The 16402-nt window shown below is 38.1% G+C and overlaps 1 protein-coding gene across 1 annotated transcript; it reads right to left on the bottom strand.

Annotated features, from left to right (window-relative positions):
* Positions 1-1835: 1835 nt before the first annotated feature.
* On the bottom strand, positions 1836-15791 carry LOC115454366 (ATP-dependent RNA helicase abstrakt). Its single transcript, XM_037440411.1, has 12 exons — positions 15478-15791; positions 14439-14621; positions 13711-13878; positions 12782-12971; positions 11581-11717; positions 10937-11034; positions 9505-9668; positions 5616-5821; positions 5006-5122; positions 3948-4138; positions 3366-3465; positions 1836-2761 (listed from the first exon to the last, which is right to left on the bottom strand). The coding sequence occupies exons 1-12, from the start codon at positions 15695-15697 to the stop codon at positions 2673-2675; spliced, it is 1863 nt and encodes a 620-aa protein (XP_037296308.1). The 5' UTR covers positions 15698-15791; the 3' UTR covers positions 1836-2672.
* Positions 15792-16402: the final 611 nt, after the last annotated feature.

Here is a 16402-nt window from a genome sequence, read left to right as displayed (position 1 = left end):
TTATTACTAGGTCCTATGTTAATGAATACTATGAAGAGGAAAGTTAGTAGGGGTTGATTTCTAGAACTACTGAACCGATTTTGGTTATTCTTTCACTAAGAAGCTACATTACTTCTGAATGATATAGGTTTTCATCCCGAATAATTTCACGCAGACGGGGACGCAAGCAAAAGCTTGTAATATATAAGTAAAACAATCATTCTAAAACCTTTATTTCCCTGCCCAGTAATTATGCTAGTATTATTGCTATGGAGGGAAGTGGACAATTAGTATTTCCAACTCCTCCCTATCTTTCTATTTGATTAATTTTGTTGTGGTATAATGACAAATTAGTTTTCCCTGAGACTCGCCGAGCTGCACTGGTCGTGTCATACAATGTCACTGCTGATCCTGGCTTACAGGTTGTAGTGGTGGGTGTGAAGGCGGGAAAGTCTAATACCCAGTAATTAAAGAACAAATACCTTTTTGAAAAAGGTGTTTGAAATTAAATAACTCAGTCATGAGGATTTTACTGTTACTTAAGAGCTCTGATGAATGTATAATTCGATGTACCTAAGGAATTCATAAACGACGTATACTGTCAGGTGTGTGGATAATACCGGACATAGGTTTCTTGAATGCGTGTCCGGCCAGATTAAAAGTATCCAGATGCTGTTAGGCTTTTTACATTTGACTGTCACGTGGTCGTTGGAGCGAGCGAGTCTCCCCCACACGCCTCGCACGAGACTCGAGTGAGCGTTCGCTGTGTAATACTGAAACAAAAGGGTAATCGGACTTCTTACCCAAGCGTTCGGCTAAATTTGATCTGCCCTATTAGGTTTGATAACCTGGCAACCCTGTCTGATGGTAGTATTTGGAACTTAGTTTTTTAGGATTTGCGGGGAAATGGGAATGTATGAGTAAGGCGTGTTCGTGCAACTTGTGAATAATTGGATGCATCGACTCTGCCCGCGTATCAATTGCTCTGTGGCGTTAATTATGGTTTGCAATCCACATATAACATCGGATGGTCGATGTAAATTGGAATATAGCAATGAGTGAATGTAGATAGGAAATATTTTTTTTTTATAACTGTTAGGTGTTCCGATTACGCACAACGAGCTTACAAAATTGAATAAGTCTAAAATGTAAGTAGATATTGTGACTGACTTTTCCGATGACGAAAACCTTGGTCCCCTCCGTGACCTTGAAGGCTGCAAAGTCTTCGAAACGTTGGGAGAAAATTATAATATGAAGAACCGCGATAGAATCCGTAAAATAGTTTCATTTAAATAGATGGAAAATAATATGGAATAGCTTAATCAAAATATTATTTATCAAAATAATAGAATATAATATAAAATATAATATCCTCCTCTACTACTGAGAGGGAATGATGTCCCTATTATTTTTCTATTATTTCCCTTTCAATAATAGAATAGCTAAATGAAAATTGGAAACATTTGAAAAACAATTAATTCTGTGTCCATTTGTTTTAAATAAAAAACATCGTGTTATAAAACACTTCATGTGGCTATACAAAATAGCCTTGTCAGTCCTTGATATGGGATAGAATCCTCGATGCTTTGGTGACGTAGTTGTACTGCATTCGCAGTACGGCAGCGCTCTGAAGTCCTGAGTTCGAATACAGGGTCGGGCAAAGTGATATTGTGTTTTTCTGCTCAGTATCAGTTCGGAGTCTGGAATATGTGCCCGATGTGATAGGCTCGCCCCCTATCATGGGACAGAATACACTTGGCGAAAAGTGGGTGCCCTGGTTACGCCTCTGCATACCCCTTCAGGGATAAATGCGTGATGTGTGATATAAAATTGGAAAATGAAATAAAAAACGCATGATACCTATAAATACATTTATTTACAATATCCTACATTACACGATATTTATTAAAATGAAGTCAAACATATCACTGCTCTATATTCCAATAGTTCGATCTGGTAATCTCTGGAGAAAAAACATGACTTCAAAGGAAAGACGTTACACAGTATAGTTAGTTATAGACCGAACATCAAAACCAAATTTATGCTCCAAAAGTTATCACCAATAGGGTACCGGCCTCATTTTTGTTCTTTATTATTATCAAATATTTACATTACATATATTATAACACAGAAGGAATTATTTAAATCCGGTAAAAAATCAACAAGTTATAAGTCTTTCAATTTCGGTAGAAGGGGCAAGTAACAAGAAACAGAAAAGAGGCGCAATACCCACGTGTGACGTCATCGGGCATTACGACGCGTGCGAAAGAAAGAGATGAAGCGATATCCCCACTTCGGCACATAGTAATATTTGAAATATGAATTACTGGCTCATTTTTTATCCAATTTTTATGCAGTTTTCGCAGGAGTGCTTCTTTTTCGTATTATTAACCATTACATATAGAATAATGTACAAAATCAAGCACAGGACGGTCCCCTATTGGTAATAAGTTGTGTTTGAAATGTCCGTGTGACGTCACAGCGTCCTTAGATATCATTACTAAAACATATTCACAGAAAATATGCTGATATGGGCATTAAAAACGTGTAAAAATATGAAGTTTTTTACATTGATGTTTTACTATTACTGTAGATTGAGTAACCGTCACATAAGCGCAAAATGTTTGTATGACAATCTAATGTCCGCTCTATATAACCTTAGAATTCTGAAGTAATGTAACCAAACAAAAGCTCTAATAATCCGCCGCTGTGTTCGCCAAATAATCTCTCCGACCGATGTTCGAAGCCTGTTTGTTCTGTACAGCCTCCAATTTCGGACATTCTGTTGACAAAAAAGACATTTGTATAAATATTAAGTACTAGCTGACCTGACAGACGTTGTCCCGTCTTAAGGCGATACCTCAAGGTCCATTTTCATACATTTTGTTTCACCTTTAATCTGGGTAACTAAACAAGTATTGGCAAGTAAAGAATTTAAATTCACGTCTAGTTAGTGATTAGTTCTCGCAGTTGAAAGAAAAACGTAAAAATAATTAATAATCATGGATATTTCGGCCTTTAAAATTTCGTCATATTAATTTTTAAAGGCCGAAATATCCATGATTATTAATTATTTATCACCTAGACGAATAAATTCTACTTGCCAATACAAATAAAATAATGTATGAAAACTATATTTGCAGCGCGCATTCTGTCAATCGCTGACAGTTATTTCAAACAATTGACAGTTATACAAAATTACTATTTTCGTTAAGTTTCTTAAATTTTCGATTTTTTTGATTTTTTTCTTTCATAAGAACCTTCTCCTGACAATAACAAACACAACAAAAAGAAATGAAATCGGTCCAGCCGTTCACGCGTGATGGCGTGACCAAAGGAAATAGGGATTCATTTTTATATATATAGCTTTGCGTCGTTTTAAATACCTGTAATACGATGTCCAAGCCCGCCGCAGTACGAGCAGCCCTGTCCGTCGGGAACGGGCACTTCCGGCGCTCCAATCATGTCCAGCAGGAAGGGCGGCACCTGGAACAAATTATTAATTTTCTCAAATAACCGTGGTTTTGAAAGGTAGAAGTTTAGAAGTAATCGTTGTTATATTTGCTTAGTACGGTTGGTCTCAAATTGATCTGCTTTTAAGATAAATAATAATAAAACAATACTTCCACAGTATAAAAATACTGGTATTCCAAGCAGGAGGTTTTGACAGAAAAAATCTTTATGCACACACAGCCACATACTCACTCACTAACATTCACTCACAATCACCCACACTCACTCGCACTCATGCATACTCACTCGCACTCATTCACACTCACTCGCACTCATTCACACTCACTTACACTCATTCACACTCACTTACACTCATTCACACTCACTCGCACTCATTCACACTCACACTCAAACTACCGTCACCTGCGATTTTTTCAAAATCGGCGAGCTTTTTTTACACCTATAACCTGCTTTAAATTTAGTATTATAAACCCTTAAGCGTCCGTCCCGCCTACCTTCTGCCCGGCCTCGGTGAGCAGGTGCGCGAGGTCCCGCAGCACGCTCTCGTCCACGGCCCGCCCCAGCAGCGTGGTGGCGACGCCGCCGCCCCCCGCGCGGCCCGTCCTGCCGATCCGGTGCACGTAGTTCTCTATGTCTTCCGGCATGTCGTAGTTTATCACGTGTTGGATGTTCGCGAAGTCGAGACCTGGGGTGGGGCAGTCGGTAAGCCTTTACTGTATGCACGACACAGTGTCCACACTGCTCTTGATGGTAAGTGGAGTCCAATAGAATGTCGACTGACGAGAGATGATTACCCCTCAGTCGACATAGTTATGCCTATTGGAACTGGATATACACAGGCTAATCTCGGAACGCGAAACACGTGAGCCACTATGGCGGGTTTTAACACCATGTTTACGGTGGGCGCTATCTGCGCGGATATAAAATATATCCACAGCAAGTCCACACTCTAGCAAACTTTCGCTTCATTCAGTTGCTCTCTACGTCTACTACAAGATAGACGCGATTTAAGTTACTATAATTGCTGCATATGCTTACAAATATTGTGTCTATGTATATCAACTAAATATAAAAACGAAGCAACATTAAAGGAAATTATGGTAAATAATACATCAGGTTAAAATAACACACTGCGCGTGCGCAAGTCAAGTGATTAGTTTGTTCGCCTCGCACCTCGATCTTCCCACGGGTGAGAAACCGACACCGAGTGAAGAACGTAAGGCGAGAGCGACATCCACTCTCACCCGCATCGCTCCACTTTACCAACAATGTCCAGGGTTACCAGACCACTCCAGCCAGCCAAGTATGGAGGCCAGAGGAAAGTAAACAAAGGAATGAACGTCCATACTAAAAATGTTGAAATTATACACGGATACCAAAGAAACAAACTGTTTTATTATGAGCACAAAAAACAACAGAAAGCTTTTTAAATTTAAATTCTAAATAGCCATTACTAATGAGTAATAACTATAAACTATACTCACATGACAAAGGGAACAAAAACATTATGCCACAAACATTATGTTTAACATTCTTTCAACAAAAAACATACCTTTGCTGGCAACGTCTGTGGCCACCAGCACGTCTTTCTCCCCCTTCCTGAACGCCTCCACGGCCCGTGACCGCTCCTCTTGATCCTTGCCTCCATGGATAGCCACCGCTTCCACGCCTACAATGATAACTTAGTTACATCTATTTAAAAGATAATTGTTATATCCAACCGCGTTGGGGGAAGCATCCCCCTGGAGGGAGAGGTTGACGAAGGGCGGCGATAGTGCCGCATTGCCAGGTGTTAGATGGCTCGTCAGTCAATTAATCAGGTATTGCGAGTTGAGATCTAAAAATTCCCAAACAACATAACTTAAATAACACCTGCTTGCTTAGATATCCTCTTAGCATACAGGGAGACTTGCCCGTTCCTTTTCACTCATATTGGTATGAAGCGGCTTTTGGCTTTTGGAAGAGGCTTTTGTTAAACATTAGAACTTTAATGTCAGGCGAGATGTAAATGGCTATTTTTATTAAAATCATTGTGTGCATCATGTGTGTGTGTGCTTGAAAAGTAATTTTAATTTGACGCGCCCTAATGCCACTACTACTACTACTAAGAGAATACATTACATACACAAACATTCGTGACAACGCTAGCAGTTAGCCCCTACCTTTGAGCAGCAAGTACTCGTGTATAGCGTCGACGTCTTGCTTCCTCTCGGCGAACACCAGCGCGGGCGGCGGCGTCTTCTGCAGGCAGTGCAGCAAGTGCACCGTGCGCGCCTCCGCCTGCACCGCCTCCAGCTCCTGCCGGACGGTCAGCGACGCGGCGCCCGCGCGCCCCACGTTCACCGTCACCGGCTTCACCAGCGCCGACCTGCGGGCGCGTCAGTCTCTCCAGGATTAAGGCAAAGGCCTTGAACGCATGAACGCGTCAGGCAATGAACGCATTAATCATGTGAGGCCCGAAAGAGGGGGGGGGGGGATAAAATCATAAAATATCACGTGTATTTATTTTTCGGTGATCGCGCGACTTCTAAAATAAAAAGCGGCGCATGAGCTTTGATTCATTGTTATCAAACAACCATTTTTCGTGCTTCGCGACACCCTTACAGAAACCTGTAGCATGTTAATGTTTGGACATTTTTACCTCGATGCTTAATTTACTAAAATTTTATCAGATTATAATCATCAATCAGCCTTCGTCTACTGCTGAACATAGGCCTTCTCAAGTGAACGCTAATGTTTTCGGTATAGAGCAACCCGCATCCATCCACTGCCCCCGGTCTTTTTCAAGTCTTAGGTCTATCCAGCAGTAGGGCGTCCCACACTACGTCTACCTAATCGCGGTCTCCACTCCAACACCTGTCTGCTCCATTGATCATTCGTCTGCAGACTTGGCTGGCCCACTTCCACATCAATGTGCTAATTTTGCGAGCATCGGTTACCCTATTTCTATGGCGGATATCTTATTTCTGATTTTGTTAAAAAAAAACGCGTGATTTTTGCTAGGGGGCAGGGGTAGTCTAAAACCCCACCACATATCACCAGGGGAGGGGATTTAAAAGTCACTAAAAATATCACGTGATTTATGGACGACACGCTTTAATTATTAACCGATTTCAAAAAAGGAGGAGGTTCTCAAGAGTAGTGGAATATTTATCAAAAAATATTTGCATCCAAAATCTATTGGAAAATGAATTTTCGAAATCCACGCAATCATAAATAAGTTATGAAGCTTTGTTTGGTGGAAAGGGAAGCTGTCAAATTACAGTAATAGTGAAATGTGACGTCACCCAGTGCCACCGTCCATAACGCTGCGTGAGTGAGAAAAGGACAGCGCGATATCCCCCCCACGTTGCCACGTTTGCTCACAACAATATTTCAAATATGAATAAATACTTTATTTTTAAACCAATTTTGATACTGATTTCACAGAACAATTTCTTTTTCATATTATTTTCTTTTACATAGATATACAATAATAAACCAAATCAAACATAGGACATACCTTATTTGACTGCATTTTTTTTATTTTTGTTACCTCAAAACTTTTGTCTGGTTGAACCGATTTTATTTTATTTTTATTTTATTATAACAGGAAAGCTTACAGACTAATAACTTAATAAATAACATAGTATATGTAACAATTATTTATCTAATTACAAGCTTTCGCAAATATTTACTAGATATACACCAAGAACTTAATCGCTAAATATATTAATAGTAATATAACGTTATGTATAAAAGTTTTAAGAGCGGAAAAATTGTTCACTTAACTTACGTCTCACCACAGAACTGCTTGTGCAGAATAAATCTATATCTAAATTACAGGGAAGATCATTGAAATTACTGATGGCACGTGGCAAAAACGAATTACGCCTATAATTTGTCCTTGCATATATAGGTTGTATCAAAGATCGCAGTCTCAATCCAAGCTGGTTTGTACGGAGTCCTATTTTAGACAAGAGTTGAGGGCAATCAATATGACCACTAGCAACGTTAATCAAGTAACATATGTCGTTTATATAACGTCGGACATGCAGTGGCAGTATGTGATACCTTTGACAGCGGCCAATGTAGTCAGATGATGTTATGCCTACCTTATAATCCAGGTAGCGTAAAAATTTCTTTTGTATGTTTTCAATACGAGACACATAAGTGTTATATTGCGGGTTCCACACTTGCGACGCATATTCTAAGTTACTCCGCACGAATGAACAGTACAAAATTTTAATGCATTTCAAGGATTGAAAATCATTAGACATTCTTAATATAAATCCTAAGGCTTTGGATGCTTTATTTACTACATATTCGATGTGTTTATCAAATAAGAGATTACTATCATGTATAATACCCAAATCACAAATTTCGTTAATTGTATTAATATTAGCATCGCCAAGTGTATAAGAAGACTTGATTGGGTTTCTTTTTCTAGTATAAGTTAATTGGTAACATTTAGATACATTTAGCTGAAGCTTGTTTTGGTAGCAATACGATACAAATCTATCAAGATCATCTTGTAAGAGGAAAGTATCACCATGTTCCTTAATTGTCTTTAGTATTTTCATGTCGTCTGCATATAATAAAATATATGAATTTTTAAAGCATTCCACAACATCAGCAATAAATATCGTAAATAATAATGGGCCCAGAATTGAACCTTGTGGTACTCCAGACGGAACTGACTTCCAATCAGATAAGAAGCCTTTAATAGCCACTGCTTGCGTGCGATTATCCACATACGATGTAAACCAACGGTAGAGGTCGCCGTGAATACCTGCATTCATTAATTTGTGCAGTAATATTTGATGGTCAATGCGATCAAAACATTTGCTATAATCAGTGTACACCACGTCGACTTGGACTCCCTGATCCATCCCCTCTGTGATGATGTCATTTGACAATAAAAGATTAGATGTAGTTGATCGATATTTAAGAAAACCATGTTGCTCAACGCCAATGTTATTACTTAATGTTGAATAGACATCTGCATGCACTATTCTTTCAAGAACTTTAGCAAACAAGCAAAGTTTCGAGATTGGACGGTAATTCTCAACTCGCGACTTATCGCCTTTTTTAAAAACCGGTGTTATAAATGCAGACTTCCATATTTTCGGTACAATACCTTCAGTTAGCGATCGTTTAAATAAAATACAGATGGGTCTAACTAAATTTTCAGCACATTTGACTATAAATATTGCAGGAATATTGTCAGGTCCCCCTGATTTATTAACGTCTAGTGATTGATTTTGATGGTTCTTTTTTTATTTGAAAGCTGGTAACCATTATATAGATGATGTTAAATTTATTTTGTGGTTATTGAAGGCAGTATAATTCCGAGATAAAATTGATCATATATTTTAAGTTTATCTTTTATATAACTAGCTTCTGCTCACGGTTTCACCTGTGTGAAAGAGCATCTCAAGATAGAAAGTACTCTATATCCTTCACAGGATCTCAAACTACCTTCATACCAAATATCATCAAAATCCGTTGAGTAGTTTTTGAATTTATAGCATTCAAATATCCAGACAGATGCGGCGAATTTGTTTTAAAATATAGTATTAATAACTTTTTTAGGAAAAATTCCGTCATAGATAATTATTACGTAACTTTAACCTTTACGCAACATATGCAACCATTGACGTATACTCTATAGACACGAACATCAATATAAACTATTTGTCCAAAATCTGAACTAAAATGGCAACCGAAAATTCACTGTTATAACTTATTTATTCACTTGAACAACAAATAATTTTACTTATTTTACTAATATCTTTTATTCAAATTCAGGTTTACACTTAGACTCGAGTTCTTATATCATGAGCGCCACTCCGTACACAACCACACTACGTACACAACCACAAGCTGCCAATATTGAACATACTAAAATCAGTTAGAATGGATTACAGTTCAAATCAGTTGAACACAATGAATGTTCGGAACGCCAAATCTAGTACGTAGTACATATATATAGAGGCATGCAACGGAAACTCTCAACAGGAATAAAATTTTCCATATTTGCAACATTTTTTAATTGACCAATTCACTTACCTGGCAAAGTTCTGTATTTTCTTAGGCATGGTGGCGCTGAACAGCAGCGTCTGTCGCTGCCCGGCAAAGTACGAGAATATAGTCCTCACATCCTCTTCAAAACCCATGTCGATCATGCGATCAGCTTCGTCCATGCATAAATAGCGGCACACGTTTAATCGCACCTGGGGAATACATAATTACCATCAATATTACAATATTCGCCATCTACAACATAACAATCATCACCATATTCGCCATCTACAACATTACAATCATCACCATATTCGCCATCTACAACATTACAATCATTATCATATTTGCCGTCTACATGTTTACAATCATTATCATATTCGCCATCTACAAAATTACCATCATCATCATATTCGCCATCTACAACATTACAATCATCATCATATTCGCCATCTACAACATTACAATCATCACCATATTCGCCATCTACAACATTACAATAATCATCATATTCGCCATCTACAACATTACAATCATCATATTCGCCATCTATATTATTACAATCATCACCATATTCGCCATCTACAACATTACAATAATCATCATATTCGCCATCTACAACATTACAATCATCATATTCGCCATCTATATTATTACAATCATCATCATATTCGCCATCTACAACATTACAATCATCATCATATTCGCCATCTACAACATTACAATCATCATCATATTCGCCATCTACAACATTACAGTCATCATCATATTTGCCGTCTACATCATTACAATCATTACTATATTCGCCATCTACAACATGATAATCATAATGATTTGCTGTTTGAAAGAGATCGCTATTAGCGCTAAGACCGCATATTGTCCCACGTATTTTCAAAAGTTAATATTTTAATAAAATAAAAGCCCTAAGCTAGCTAACCTACCGGCCTTTCACTAGCTACCTAAGCGATGACTACCCGAAGAAAGGCAGAAACTCCGGGATTTTTTGTCATCAATTGTCCATTGAATTTGTAATTTTATTTTCCAAATCTTTTATACACAAAATCCGCGTTATATAAGCTATTGATCAGCTCATCTCTTCTTGTATATTTATTGTCTTGGTAAATAAAAAAAAAATTAACTAGACTTGTATGCCAATATTAGGCTGATCATAGAGCAGTAAGCATAATATTGCTTCAACAATGTAATTACCTACGTATTAAAGTGAATAAATGATTGATTGGTGTTAAAAATATGAATGTTTGTTGTGCTATAATAACAGTGGGGTTCAGCTGAAAATCAGTGCTGTTTTACAGCGTATACTGAGCTGGTATCCCTTCTACCACACATCATGCAAGCAATCAGTTGTGTGCCTGGTATTGTTAACTGTGTGTGTGTGTGTGTTTTTTTTTCTTTTGTACTTTTTTTGTTGTATTTATGTGTGTGTAGAGAAATAAATGGTTTAAATGGTTTTAAATGTTACCATTTTCTTATCCAACATGTCCATGAGCCGGCCCGGGGTGGCGACCATTATGTGAACACCCCTTTGCACCACCTCCATGCACTCCGACACCGCCACACCTGCGAAACAAAGTGAATTAACAATTTTATTTATCAAAAAATATTGTCATCCAAAATGTGTTACGGGTTAAAGAATTTTTAAAATCCACAATTTAATAACGATATAATAATATCTGTATGTATTATATGCTTTAACGGTGAAGGAAAACATCGTGAGGAAACCTGCATACCTGAGAAGTTCTCTATAGGAATTTTGAGGGTGTGTGAACCTAACCTGTATTAAGCTATAAGAATTTTTAGGGTGTGTGAAGTCTACTAAACCGCTTTGAGTTACCGTGGTGAACTAAGACCTAATCTCTCCACACTACAGAATGGTGGACTAAGGCCTCTCAGTAGCAGAGGCGGCCCGCGCTGTGGGACAGTATATAATGTAAAGCTTATATATATTATATCATATACCAACAATTATTATGTAGGTAATGTTAAATTATTTGTGGTTTGTGGTGTTTCCAAAGACTGTTTAATTTTTTATTTAAAACTTTTTGTTTTATACAAGCATTAGGTCTCTTGTTTGCAAATAAATATTTTCTATTATCAATACCTCACCTCCAATAGCCAAACAGCTTCTGATCTCCGGGCTGCCGGTCATCTTTAGATGTTTTATGAAGTGTAATATTATGTCGTGCGTTTGTTTCGCGAGCTCACGAGATGGACATATTATCAATCCGTATGGGCCTTCGTTCCTGCAACAAGGAGATGTTTATTTATTTATTAGGTATAGTTACAGACTATCCCCTTATTCATAGACGTTATTTATCTAAGAATGGCGCATTGCTGTGATAACAAGTCTGTTTCTCAGCTTTGTTTATCTGACAGCCAATTAGATTCAAGTTGTATCTTAGTATTAGCCAATCATAATGGCCATATGTCTACGCACTACGAAGGCTGCCATGCCGTCAGCACTGAGAAACAGACTTGTTATCACAGCAATGCTCCGTCCTTAGATAAAAACCTTTATGAATAATATTGGCTATGTGGTGGCACAAATAACATATACCGCCATCTCGTCAACATCACCGGAACTGCATGATCGATGTATCATTGACATAATCGCAGTGATAATGCACAGCAATCACGCTAGATGGCGATAGACGATACTAGCTTGCGATAGAATTTTCCGCCACGCAGTATATATACCACCTCCGAATAGGAGCCGCCGGAGAACCGCGGCCGGTCACAAACATCTGCATGACTGGAAATCTTAACCTTTCATAGAGGAACGCAATCATCTGTTCCTCTACAGCGGCACCAACCATTTCGCCGCTAAAGGTCTATGTTACATACAAAAAATTCTAAATGAGCATGAAGCCCGCTTTTTTTCTTTTTATATCATGACCCTGCAGTCGCTAGGGTGATTCCAGTATCCCATTCCTGGTTTCCCCCGGTGTTCATGGCAGGGTTCGATACTCAAAAACAACACAGAGCTCAATGACATTTCAGTTTTTTTTTAATGACGAGACGAGCTTGCCGTTCGCCTGGTGGTAAGCGACATGACCGCCCATAAACAGTAGAAACACCAACACCTTGAATTACAAAGTATTGTTTGGTATTCCACTGCGCTCGCCATGAGACATGAGATGTTAATTATTATGTCCAGTAGTTACACTGGCTATAATATCCTTCAAACCGGAACACAACAATGACTTCACACTGTTGCTTGACAGAAATAGACATTGCGATGGTACTCTCTCATATAAACACCAGTAATCAACTGAAACTTAGGTTACTGTCTCAATTCTGAACTTACTTGATGAAAGGCATTTTGATCTCCTGCTCCAAACAGAACATGATGATGGGCAGCGTGAAGACCAGGGTCTTGCCGGAGCCCGTGAATGCTATGCCAATCATATCCCTGCCGCTTAGCACTGCTGGGATGCCTTGCACTTGGATGGGGGTTGGTTTCTTGATACCCTTGGCTTCTAGACCTCGGAGGATGCCTGGAATGAATTTTGTGTATAATGATTTCTTGTTTGTGCGAATGTTAGACATTGTAATAAAATGAAAACAATAAAAATTTTTGGATAATTGTAAAATGTAGGCAGATAATATTGTAAATGACTTTTCGGATGACCAACACCTCACTTTCGCATTTCTTTGATACCCTGGGAAAGATATAAACTACTTATCCCAGGAAAATATATAGCAAGAGTATTATCCCGAAAAACGCTTTCACGCGTGCGAAGCCGCGAGCAAAAACTAGTAGGGAAATAAAAAAAAATTGTGTTCATGAAAGGCAATTTTTTTTTACTGATTAATAGTTTGAATGTTAGATATCTGACATTCTTAGTAAAGGATAGATCATAATTACCCTGAACCAGCTGGAATGTATGAAAAGAGAAGTATGCCAGAATCGTTCAAAGTGGCAATCCATAGCCTCCTGCCTTCCTCCTTTGAGACAGAGACGTGATACTATGTATTTATGTAAGTAATAGGTTGGGCTGGATTACTTAGTTCTTTTTTATTTACATTACACCTTATTTATCAATACTAAAATTGAGAGGAAAAGTTTGTGAGTTTGTTTGTATGTTTGTAGGGTCTAATCTCTCGAACTACTGAACCGATTTTGAAAGTTCTCTCACTATTAGCGAGCTACTAGCTCCTGAGTGCTTATTATCGCGGAAAAGATTTTGACGCGTGCGCAGCCGCGAGCAAAAGCTAGTTATTAACAAAACATACCTTTAGGAAACTTCATATGTTGAAACGTCTTTATGGGCGGTGGGACGTCATCTCCTTCGACCAACACTCGTAACTCCCTGCGGATCCGCTCGTGCCTCTCTTCGGGCTGGTTAAGGATAGAGCGCGGCGGCCGCCATGACGTTTTTATTGGGTCTTCGTACTGTATACCTGGGAGAAAAATATAGCGTCACAACTATTCTATTCTGCCGTGGTAAGCGCAACAGCGGTATGTCAGGGAATCATTATTTCGAGATAATTGGAGTTTTGTAAATATAGTTTTGTATGTAAAACTGAGATAGAGAAATACTTTTAAGGTTTTTTAAACAAGTTCTAAACAAGATATCGTTATTTAGGTAAGTTCGTTGGATGGGTATTTCTTTAAGCTATCTGACGACATAAAAATCAAGTTTTTTTTGAGATTCGGCTTTCAGCTTAGCATGGCAGTATTTGTGTCATCTTAATGTTTCTTTAATTTCTAATTATTGATTGTACAAAGGGTGTTTTATATTTAATTATGACCTAGTATAGTGGTTTCAACCAGAGATGTCGGAGAGGGGACGAAGTTTCGTTACGTAGCTCGTCTTTCTGGCTCTGGTCCCTCTTTTAAGGGTTGTTTTTTTCAATGAGGAAAATAAGGGATTTTAGTTTTTTACTAATAGGGGTTTCGAAGGCGAGGTACGCGATTTGATATGTTGCTGAACAAAAAAATCTAGGAAACCAAAGAATACCTTTAGCCAACTCAGCAACGCCCATCAAAGCCTTGCTCTGTGCAACACTCTCGAGTATATGCTCTTCTTCTCTGGCCTGTTTCTCAGCAGCGGAGAGTGCCCGAGCCTCGGCCAGCCTCTTGAGTTCGCTGTGCTGGTCGAGCAGGGATATGTTGTACCGCCTGCCCCATTCTTCTTGAGATGCTGATAAATGAAAGTAAATTATTTATTTTGATGAAAATAAGGTTCCAAATTATGAAACGATAAATACAATTTATTGTAAATAAAATATAATGAATAATCAGTGACTAAGCGGTGATAGCCTAGTTGGGTATGGAACAGACTGCCAAGACGAATGTCTGAATGTCCACAGGTTCAAATCCTGAGGACACATACCTCTGAGTTCTAAAAATATGTGTGTATTCTTTATGAGTTATTGCTTTCTTTAAAGGTAAAGGAAAAGATTGTGAGGAAACCTGCATACCTGAAGTTCTCTAAAATAATCTGAAAGGAATGTGAAGTCTACCAATCTGCAGTAGGCCATTGGGTGGAATTAAGCTTAACCATTATACATTTATATTATTTTTTATTGCTTTGAATGACGAGAAGAGCTTGTTGTTCACTTGATGGTAAGCCATATGACCGCTCAGAAACAGTAGAAACACCAACACCTTGAATTACAAAGTATTGTTTGTTATTCCACTGCGCTCGCCATCCTGAGACATGACATGTTAAGTCTTATTATGTCCAGTAGTTACACTGGCTGCAATGTCCTTCAACCCGAAACAAAACAGTGACTAAACGCTGCTGTTTGGCGGCAGAAATAGACATTGTACCTATCCATGCAGACTCTCACATATGAGAGACCTACCACCAGTAAAAAAAGGAAAATTATTAAAGTGTTTGCAAAAAAAGTGAAAACTGTACCCAAAACTTTAGGCTACAAACAATATATTTGCCATAATATATTGGCTCAATACCCAGAAAAGTGCCTATTAGCGCTTATACACCGAGAAATGTCGGAATGGTGAACAACGCCTAATTATAACAAAAAACTCACTTTCATCGTCAGGATCATTATCGCTTGAGCTCTTGGTCTCCGCCGCGGCCTCCGCAGTAAGCTGGGTCAGTCTCCCAAGTTTCATTAACTGTTGTTTCTTACGTTCTTTCACAGGCACATAAGGTTCATAATTATCCAAGTCTTCCTCCGATTCTGATGATTTTTCTTCGCGTCTGTATCGTTTTATAGGCGGCGGCGGGTCTTCTGGCTGTTCTGACATGGTCAGTTGTAGAATTTACTTGTTAAAATGGTTTAAATTGAGTTTTTGTTATGAAAACACAATTCACAACAAAATAATACAGATTATAAAATGTACACATGGAAAATGTCAGAAAATTGTATTGTCAGTTATTATAAGCAAAGGAAGTGCCATCATACAATTTAATGTTCAGTACGTTTAATTCTCGCAATTTTTTTTTTTGTGTCCCTTCCCCGAGTATAAAGCTTGAGCATTTGCTTACATTTATGAGGCCCGAGTTACGGGAGAATATGTAAAGAAGAAAATATTCTTTTACAAATTGTTGAAAAAAATTTAACTACAGAGATATATATTTATACTATTATATAGAGATGAAGAGTTTATTTGTTTGAATGCGCTAATCTCAGGAAATACTCGTTCGAATTGTATTAGTCTTCTTAGAGTTGCATAGCCCATCTATCGAAGACGGCTATTGGCAATGTAAGAACACACTATGAGTAAGAGAAGCGAAGTATCAATGAAAAATGATGCAAAAACGGGGCACAATTAACTTTTTATGAGCTACTGTTACGTTCGCTGTGTAGGCGTTCAAAATTACGCAACGATAATATATGATTTGTTTGAATTTGTTCATCTTAAAAAGTTCTAAAAAATATATTTTATTATAACGTCTTCCGCTGTATCAGCCTACTTAGATCATCTGAACGCGATAAAATCGAAAAATAC

The sequence above is a fragment of the Manduca sexta genome, chromosome 1, assembly GCF_014839805.1.
Source record: "Manduca sexta isolate Smith_Timp_Sample1 chromosome 1, JHU_Msex_v1.0, whole genome shotgun sequence".
Lineage (NCBI taxonomy): Eukaryota > Metazoa > Arthropoda > Insecta > Lepidoptera > Sphingidae > Manduca > Manduca sexta.
Note: the sequence above shows the minus strand (reverse complement) of the source record. Positions and strands in the feature narration are given on the sequence as shown.